At 45.3% G+C, this 10,000-nt stretch overlaps 1 protein-coding gene across 1 annotated transcript; it reads right to left on the reverse strand.

The window, feature by feature from the left end:
* Nucleotides 1–5,174: 5,174 nt before the first annotated feature.
* On the reverse strand, nucleotides 5,175–9,330 carry LOC137641711 (mucin-4-like). Its single transcript, XM_068374509.1, has 6 exons — nucleotides 9,032–9,330; nucleotides 7,811–8,731; nucleotides 7,215–7,580; nucleotides 6,689–7,121; nucleotides 6,213–6,412; nucleotides 5,175–6,048 (listed from the first exon to the last, which is right to left on the reverse strand). Exons 1-6 carry the CDS (start codon nucleotides 9,328–9,330, stop codon nucleotides 5,175–5,177), a joined length of 3,093 nt encoding a protein of 1,030 aa, XP_068230610.1.
* Between the last annotated feature and the right edge of the window lie 670 nt (nucleotides 9,331–10,000).

A 10,000-nucleotide genomic window follows, 5' to 3' on the forward strand; every position in this document is an offset into this window, starting at 1 on the left:
CATATTTGTTCCACTGTAATATAATTTATAACCTTCGCCTAGTTCTCTTGCGTTATTTCCCTTCCACCTGGTCTCCTGCACACACAGCACTCCAATCTTCCTTCTCTCCATGAGATCAACCAGCTCTCGCCCTTTTCCAGTCATTGTCCCCACATTCAGAGTTGCTACTTTCACCCTCTCCTCAGATATTTTCCTCTGAGTTTGCTTCTTTAACCCAGCCCGCCCATGACTGGGTAACCCTTGCCGATTTTTCGGAAGGATCAGGCGAGGTCCCAACGCGTCACAAGGGGATCGCCCTAGCATTAATTTCATTCTGATTATACTCACTGACCATAGTTTTTTGGCTAAATTTCATGGCTGGATGCCATTCCTGCCGCCAACCCTCCCCATTTAGCTGGGCTTGGGACCGGCACCAAGTTGAGGCTGGCTTGCTGCCCTCAGTGGCTGGGTTGAACACATGTATTGACATAACCTGAAATAATACTTAAGGACGAGTTCACTTAATACAGGTTGATGTTGCTCTGCTATTTGCAATGCAATATAATAAATTAGTGAAAAATAATTATAGCGTATATCCTGTTGAACAAGCATTAATAGATCCAGAAATGATTTTATTCTTATTTTTGTCAGTTTCAACCAAAAGCTGAAAATCTTTATCCTTATGGCCACCTGCTGGGTTACAGATATATTATCTTGGAAAATACCTCCTTTGGAAATACGGTAAGTTATGGACTCAATTTTTATCCTTTTCTTTTATTCATTTACTCTTTTCTGGAATTTGTTGCCACCTTGACAATATAACATTAATTAATGATAAGGATTTGGACAGATTTTCGATGTCTCAAATGTGAAACATAAAAGGGGCTGCCATGATCTCTGGGAAATATTAGAAACTGAGCATCAGTAGATATCACAATTTGTGATAATTCAAGAAAAAATATAACGCTTTAGTAGGATACTTATTTCCGATCTAGTCATTCATGTAAGCTTTTCACACCAGACATCAAAACATGTATATATCAATATTTTATAAACGTAGCTGTGTTTAATATGTTAATTATAATCTTTGATTTCTTGCTGTTTCTCAAAAGAACTTTAGTGTTGTGTCTTAGCTTGTCACTGGTGTTTTAGATTAAATAAGTTCAGGTGGTAATGAGTCACGAAGGAATTCAATTTCTCTTCCTTGTCTTTCCAGGGTCTTAACTAATACCCTCAATTCGTTGCAAGGTTTCTTCCTCTTCATAATTCTTCTGTCAAACAGCAACAAACGAAAGCATTTGAAGAAGAAGTTTCCCAGGCTATTCCTATGGCTTGAAAAATCCAACAAATTTCCAGCGAAAATGAAGAAGTGGCTGCAAAATAACGTAAATTGTACAATATTACCAACGAGTTCTCTTACGTCAATTATCAGCAGTCAGTTCTCGAACTCATCGGTATTCAAAACAATCACCACTTCAGTCTGGTCATCCAACCCTCCCTCTTCTTCTTCTTCTTCCTTCTATGTCCAAAGTTCTGTGTCCTTCGATAATCCTGATGATGGAGTTATTGGGCTTTCTCATTCATCTCTTCCGGGATCAGACTGTGCCGATCCATCACTTCGAAGTTCCAAAAGTCCGGAGGTCATTCCAGATTCGTCTTTCTAACTGATGATAAACAAGTTGAAGAAGATAAAGCCGACTATAACTGCTTCTTCTTTGGCTTCAAATATGTTTTAGACAAAATGCAGACTTTAGCTGAAATTAACTTTTTTCTCATATTTTTTTTTTTATTGAGAGCAGTTTTATGTATTACCTGAAATATGTGACATTAAATGTTACAATCCAAGAATGGAGGACTTTTTCAAGGAAACAAAATGTAGAGTAGAAATTAAGTTCAGATATTATAAAGTGTCTGTTATTAGAAGTGCCAATGAATGTATTCTCTTTCCTTCAATTCTAAAACGTATAAAACATATTCTTGTGTATCTGAAGACTTTTGCCTTCAACATTGGTCGGACCATAATGTATTTATGCATTATGATATACTAATACATTGCAGTAATGTATCACCACTTCTTATTGCCTTCACTTAAAGGTATCGTAGGAAAGTGTACATTACTTATAAAGTGCCTCATTTGGCGCTAAAGTGACAGAGTATTGTATTCCATTGCTTGGCTTGTGGATTTCCTGCCTGTAAATCCACATGTGTCTTATCTGGTATTTCCATCTTCCATGAAATTTCAGACTCTTTTGGTATCACGGTAGAATCCAACACTTAACTGAAAAAGATATCTCGTTCATTTGATAACTTTTAATTTGACACTTTTATCCTTGACCAGGAAATACTTTGCAGATATTACTTTTTAACATTATTTTACACCTTTCGTGCTGATCACATCGCGTGGACTATGTTTAGTGTTTGTACTAGATTTTGTTATTTAATATTTGAAAAGTGAAGAGGAGTTTATAATTTTTAGGAATCAATACCGGGAGATTATGAATAATTTATAGATGTAGATTATGCTTTCTAATAATTCTTCTACCTAATGCTGTGATGTCAGAGAAGAGTTGTTTATTTACGCTTTTCTTGGCGACAAACGAGGAAGCTTTGTGCGTTTTTAAAATGTTTTATATGTTGAGAATGTTTTGTAAATATGAACATGAATAAATTTGTTTCTTCTTTTTTATTTTTCAACTTTTCACTACTTACACCATTCTGAAGCTTAATTTTTCATATATGACGAACATCTGTGACTTCATAAAATTAGAATAATTTTGTCTTTCTGATGCAACTTCTGTACAATGTCAGTCAGTCTGTCCATGGGAGTTTTCCAGATATGCCTTTCTGTAGATCAATTTCTCTGAACAGGAAGATTTTAGATCCACGTAAACCTTGTTGAATATCAAATTCTGTGGAAAGTGTACAAACAGGAAGACTTTAAATCCTCGCAAATCTCTTTGGAGATCAAATTCTATAAACAGTCTATCCACAGGAAGACTTAAAATCCACGTAAACCTTTTTGGAGATCACATTCTGTGAAGTGTCTATCCACAGGAAGCCTTTAGATCCACCTAGGCCTTTCTGGAGATCAAATCCTGTGAACAGTCTACCCACAGGAAGACTAAATCCACGTAAACCTTTTTGAAGATCAAATTATGGGAAAACAAATTATGTACCTAAAACAACCTGTAATTGCCACTACCCACTTCTGGAAGAATGCAACTGATGCTGAGCACACTATTATCTTTAATGAATCCCTTATAACAGACGACCGAAGGTGTGCAGCAATCATCTTCCGTCGCTGGAACCTGGAAATTGGTAAGTTTTTTTTTTTTTATATTGTAAATATACACATTTAGGAAAACCCTTTAGCCACTGTTATCAGTGGAAGTTTCGAGAGATATTAAGATAAAGTTAAATGTGTTCTTTGTGCACACAAATGAGGCCATGAAGAATATATGCAATTTATATAATCTCAGATATTGCATTATGCATTCAAGCAATCCTATGCAATTGCATACGCAATTGATATTGATAAGAAATAAATTAGATTTATTATAAATTTAAACTATATGTCAGGAAAACTTGAAGACGAACAGGATCCCAAACCTTGACAGAAAGGGAATAGAATGGAACAAGGGATCAATAATTTCGGTGATGAAACTAATAAATATAAATATAAATAGATGAAAATAAGTAAGTGAAAAGAAAAGCAACTTCCCTTCTGGTTCAGTCCTGATAGGAAATCCTTGTTCATACCATTGTCAAGGATTGTCATCGTCAAACCTTACATGTGATTTATTCTTATTATCTTAATTTCTGGTTTGTTATGACCCAGGAGATTAATTTTGGATTCATATTCAATCCAAACAAAGTCATTTTATGATAGAGTTCTACATCCAGCATATTTAGGGAAAGGAGAAAACCGAATACAAAATCAATGTGAGGAAACTCACTAGGAAATTTCTGTCTCTCCTCATCACTGCTCGAAGGTGAAGGTCACTTGAAGTCCGTTAGGAAACTGCGTTGTGGATTGGTGCTGGCCTGGATCCTTGAGAACTGGTGCTGGGCTGGTTCCATGAGGATTGGTGCTTGGCTGTATCCTTGAGGATTTGTGCTGGGCTGGATCCTTGAGAATTGGTGCTTGGCTGAATCCTTGAGAATTGTTGGTGGGCTGGATCCATGAGGATTGGTGCTTGGCTGTATCCTTGAGGATTTGTGCTGGGCTGGATCCTTAAGAATTGGTGCAGGGGTGGATCCTTGAGGACTGGTGCTTGGCTGGATCCTTGAGAATTGGTGCTGGGCTGGATCATTGAGGATTGGTGCCGGGCTAGATCCTTGAGGATTGGTGCTGGGCTGGATCCATGAAGATTGGTGATGGGCTGGATCATTGAGGATTTGTGCTGGGCTGGATCCTTGAGAATTGGTACTGGGCTGGATCCTTGAGAACTGGTGCTGGGCTGGATCCATGAAGATTGGTGCTTGGCTGTATACTTGAGGATTTGTGCTGGGCTGTATCCTTGAGAATTGGTGCTGGGCTGGATCCTTGAGAACTGGTGCTGGGCTGGATCCATGAGGATTGGTGATTGGCTGTATCCTTGAGGATTTGTGCTGGGCTGTTCCCTGAGAATTGGTGCTTGGATGTATCCTTAAGAATTGGTGCTGGGCTGGATCCTTGAGAACTGGTGCTGGGCTGGATCCATGAGGATTGGTGATTGGCTGTATCCTTGAGGATTTGTGCTGGGCTGTATCCCTGAGAATTGGTGCTGGGCTGGATCCTTGAGAACTGGTGCTGGGCTGGATCCATGAGGATTGGTGCTTGGCTGTATCCTTGAGGATTTGTGCTGGGCTAGATCCTTGAAAATTTATGCTGGGCTGGATCCTTGAGAATTATTGGTGGGCTGGATCCTTAACAATTGGTGCAGGGCTGGATCCTTGAGGACTGGTGCTTGGCTGGATCCTTGAGAATTGGTGCTGGGCTGGATCCTTGAGGATTGGTGCTGGGCTAGATCCTTGAAGATTGTTGCTGGGCTGGATCAATGAAGATTGGTGTTGGGCTGGATCCTTGAGGATTTGGGCTGGGCTTGATCCTTGAGAATTGGTACTGGGCAGGATCCTTGAGAACTGGTGCTGGGCTGGATCCATGAGGATTGGTGCTTGGCTGTATCCTTGAGGATTTGTGCTGGGCTGGATCCTTAAGAATTGGTGCAGGGCTGGATCCTTGAGGACTGGTGCTTGGCTGGATCCTTGAGAATTGGTGCTGGGCTGGATCCTTGAAGATTGGTGCTGGGCTGGATCCTTGAGAACTGGTACTGGGCTGGATCCATGAGGATTGGTGCTTGGCTGTATCCTTGGGGATTTGTGCTGGGCTGGGTCCTTGAGAATTTGTGCTGGGCTGGATCCTTGAGAAATGTTGGTGGGCTGGATCCATGAGGATTGGTGCTGGGATGTATCCTTGAGGATTTGTGCTGGGCTGGATCCTTAAGAATTGGTGCAGCGCTGGATCCTTGAGGACTGGTGCTTGGCTGGAGCCTTGAGAATTTGGGCCGGGTTGGATCTTTGAGGATTGGTGCTGGGCTGGATCCTTGAGGATTGATGCTTGGCTGGATCCTTGAGGATTTAATCTGGGCTGGATCCATGAAGATTGGTGCTGGGATGGATCCTAGAGGATTGGTGCTTGGCTGGATCCTTGAGAATTGGTACTTGGCTAGATCCTTAAGGATTGATGCTGGGCTGGATCCATGAGGATTTTTGCTGGCTGGATCCTTTAGGATTGGTGTTTGGCTGGATCCTTGAGAATTGATGCTGGGCTGGATCCTTGAGGATTGGTGCTGGGCTGGATTCATGAAGATTGGTGCTGGGCTGGTTCCTTGAGGATTGCTGCTTGGCTGGATCCTAGAGGATTGGTGCTTGGCTGGATCCTTGAGAATTGGTGCTGGGCTGGATCCTTTAGGATTGGTGCTTGGCTGGATCCATGAGGATTTTTGCTGGCTGGATACTTGAGGATTGGTGCTGAGCTGGATCTTTGAGAATTGGTGCTGGACTGGATCCTTGAGGATTGGTGCTGGGCTGGATCCTTGAGGATTGGTGCTTGGCTAGATCCTTGAGGATTGATGCTGGGCTGGATCCATGAAGATTGGTGCTGGGCTGGTTCCTTGAGGATTGGTGCTTGGCTAGATCCTTGAGGATTGGTGCTGGGCTGGATTCATGAGGATTGGTGCTTGGCTGGATACATGAGGATTGGTGCTGGGCTGGATTCATGAAGATTGGTGCTGGGCTGGTTCCTTGAGGATTGCTGCTTGGCTAGATCCTTGAGGATTGGTGCTGGGCTGGATCCATGAAGATTGGTGCTGGGCTGGATCCATGAAAATTGGTGCTGGGCTGGTTCCTTGAGGATTTCTGCTTGGCTAGGTCCTTGAGGATTGGTGCTGGGCTGGATCCATGAAGATTGGTGCTGGGCTGGATCCTGGAGGATTGGTGCTTGGCCGGATCCTTGAGGATTGGTGCTGGGCTGGATCCATGAAGATTGGTGCTGGGCTGGATCCTTGAGGATTTGTGCTGGGCTGGATCCTTAAGAATTGGTGCTGGGCTGGATCCTTGAGAACTGGTGCTGGGCTGGATCCATGAGGATTGGTGCTTGGCTGTATCCTTAAGGATTTGTTCTGGGCTGGATCCTTGAGAATTGGTGCAGGGCTGGATCCTTGAGGACAGGTGCTTGGCTGGATCCTTGAGAATTGGTGCTGGGCTGGATCCTTGAAGATTGGTGCTTGGTTAGATCCTTGAGGATTGGTGCTGGGCTGGATCCATGAAGATTGGTGCTTGGCTGTATCCTTGAGGATTTTTGCTGGGCTTTATCCTTGAGGATTTGTGCTGGGCTGTATCCTTGAAAATTGGTGCTGGGCTGGATCCTTGAGAACTTGTGCTGGGCTGGATCCATGAGGATTGGTGCTTGGCTGTATCCTTGGGGATTTGTGCTCGGCTGGATCCCTGAGAATTTGTGCTGGGCTGGATCCTTGTGAAATGTTGGTGGGCTGGATCCATGAGGATTGGTGCTGGGATGTATCCTTGAGGATTTGTGCTGGGCTGGATCCTTAAGAATTGGTGCAGCGCTGGATCCTTGAGGATTGATGCTTGGCTGGATCCTTCAGGATTAAATCTGGGCTGGATCCATGAAGATTGGTGCTGGGCTGGATCCTAGAGGATTGGTGCTTGGCTGGATCCTTGATAATTGGTACTTGGCTAGATCCTTAAGGATTTGTGCTGGGCTGGATCCATGAGGATTTTTGCTGGCTGGATCCTCTAGGATTGGTGTTTGGCTGGATCCTTGAGAATTGATGCTGGGCTGGATCCTTGAGGATTGGTGCTGGGCTGGATTCATGAAGATTGGTGCTGAACTAGTTCCTTGAGGATTGCTGCTTGGCTGGATCCTAGAGGATTGGTGCTTGGCTGGATCCTTAAGAATTGGTGCTGGGCTGGATCCTTTAGGATTGGTGCTGGGCTGGATCCATGAGGATTTTTGCTGGCTGGATACTTGAGGATTGGTGCTTGGCTGGATCCTTGAGAATTTGTGCTGGACTGGATCCTTGAGGATTGATGCTGGGCTGGATCCTTGAGGATTGGTGCTTGGCTAGATCCTTGAGGATTGATGCTGGGCTGGATCCATGAAGATTGGTGCTGGGCTGGTTCCTTGAGGATTGGTGCTTGGCTAGATCTTTGAGGATTGGTGCTGGGCTGGATTCATGATGATTGGTGCTTGGCTGGATACATGAGGATTGGTGCTGGGCTGGATTCATGAAGATTGGTGCTGGGCTGGTTCCTTGAGGATTGCTACTTGGCTAGATCCTTGAGGATTGTTGCTGGGCTGGATCCATGAAGATTGGTGCTGGGCTGGATCCATGAAGATTGATGCTGTGCTGGTTTCTTGAGGATTTCTGCTTGGCTAGATCCTTGAGGATTGGTGGTGGGCTGGATCCATGAAGATTGGTGCTGGGCTGGATCCTGGAGGATTGGTGCTTGGCCAGATCCTTGAGGATTGGTGCTGGGCTGGATCCATGAAGATTGGTGCTGGGCTGGATCCTTGAGGATTTGTGTTGGGCTGGATACTTGAGAATTGGTACTGGGCTGGATCCTTGAGAACTGGTGCTGGGCTGGATCCATGAGGATTGGTGCTTGGCTGTATCCTTGAGGATTTGTGCTGGGCTGGATCCTTAAGAATTCATGCAGGGCGTGATCCTTGAGGACTGGTGCTTGGCTGGATCCTTGAGAATTGGTGCTGGACTGGATCCTTGAAGATTGGTGCTTGGTTAGATCCTTGAGGATTGTTGCTGGGCTGGATCCATGAAGATTGGTGCTTGGCTGTATCCTTGAGGATTTTTGCTGGGCTGTATCCTTGAGGATTTGTGCTGGGCTGTATCCTTGAAAATTGGTGCTGGGCTGGATCCTTGAGAACTGGTGCTGGGTTGGATCCATGAGGATTGGTGCTTGGCTGTATCCTTGAGGACTTGTGCTGGGCTGGATCCTTGAGAATTTGTGCTGGGCTGGATCCTTGAGAAATGTTGGTGGGCTGGATCCATGAAGATTGGTGCTTGGATGTATCCGTGAGGATTTGTGCTGGGCTGGATCCTTAAGAATTGGTGCAGCGCTGGATCCTTGAGGACTGGTGCTTGGCTGGATCCTTGAGAATTGGTGCCGGGTTGGATCTTTGAGGATTGGTGCTGGGCTGGATCCTTGAGGATTGATGCTTGACTGGATCCTTGAGGATTAAATCTGGGCTGGATCCATGAAGATTGGTGCTGGGCTGGATCTTAGAGGATTGGTGCTGGGCTGGATCCATGAGGATTTTTGCTGGCTGGATCCTCTAGGATTGGTGTTTGGCTGGATCCTTGAGAATTGATGCTGGGCTGGATCCTTGAGGATTGGTGCTGGGCTGGATTCATGAAGATTGGTGCTGGGCTGCTTCCTTGAGGAATGCTGCTTGGCTGAATCCTAGAGGATTGGTGCTTGGCTGGATCCTTGAGAATTGGTGCTGGGCAGGATCCTTTAGGATTGTTGCTGGGCTGGATCCATGAGGATTTTTGCTGGCTGGATGCTTGAGGATTGGTGCTTGGCTGGATCCTTGAGAATTGGTGCTGGGCTGGATCCTTGAGGATTGGTGCTGGGCTGGATCCTTGAGGATTGGTGCTTGGCTAGATCCTTGAGGATTGATGATGTGCTGGATCCATGAAGATTGGTGCTGGGCTGGTTCCTTGAGGATTGGTGCTTGGCTAGATCCTTGAGGATTGGTGCTGGGCTGGATTCATGAGGATTGGTGCTTGACTGGATACAAGAGGATTGGTGCTGGGCTGGATTCATGAAGATTGGTGCTTGGCTGGTTCCTTGAGGATTGCTGCTTGGCTAGATCCTTGAGGATTGGTGCTGGGCTGGATCCATGAAGATTGGTGCTGGGCTGGATCCATGAAGATTGGAGCTGGGCTGGTTCCTTGAGGATTTCTGCTTGGCTAGATCCTTGAGGATTGGTGCTGGGCTGGATCTATGAAGATTGGTGCTGGGCTGGATCCTGGAGGATTGGTGCTTGGCCGGATCCTTGAGGATTGGTGCTGGGCTGGATCCATGAAGATTGGTGCTAGGCTGGATCCATGAATATTGGTGCTGGGCTGGTTCCTTGAGGATTTCTTCTTGGCTAGATCCTTGAGGATTGGTGCTGGGCTGGATCCTGGAGGATTGGTGCTTGGCCTGATCCTTGAGGATTGGTGCTTGGCTGGATCCATGAGGATTGGTGCTGGGCTGGATCCATGAGGATTGGTGCTGGGCTGGATCCTTGAGGATTGGTGCTGGGCTGGATCCATGAGGATTGGTGCTGGGCTGGATCCTTGAGGATTTGTGCTTGGCCTGATCCTTGAGGATTTGTGCTTTGCTGGATCCATGAGGATTGATGCTGGGCTGGATCCATGAGGATTGGTGCTGGGCTGGATCCATGAGGATTGGTGCTGGGCTGGATCCACGAGGATTGGATCTGGGCTGG

This window comes from Palaemon carinicauda, chromosome 1, assembly GCF_036898095.1.
Source record: "Palaemon carinicauda isolate YSFRI2023 chromosome 1, ASM3689809v2, whole genome shotgun sequence".
In the NCBI taxonomy this organism is placed as follows: Eukaryota; Metazoa; Arthropoda; class Malacostraca; order Decapoda; family Palaemonidae; genus Palaemon; species Palaemon carinicauda.

Bases quoted from the DNA above. Each gene is read 5' to 3' on its own strand.
- LOC137641711 (XM_068374509.1), bottom strand. From the start codon at position 9,330: ATGAATCCAGCCCAGCACCAATCCTCTTGTATCCAGTCAAGCACCAAT. The intron at 7,581-7,810 runs GTAGCAATCCTC...TCAAGGATCCAG, and splicing joins ATCCTCAAGGATCTAGCCAA to CCCAGCATCAATCCTCAAGG. The intron at 6,413-6,688 runs GTCCTCAAGGAT...TCATGGATCCAG, and splicing joins AAGGATCCAGCCAAGCACCT to CCCAGCACCAATCCTCAAGG.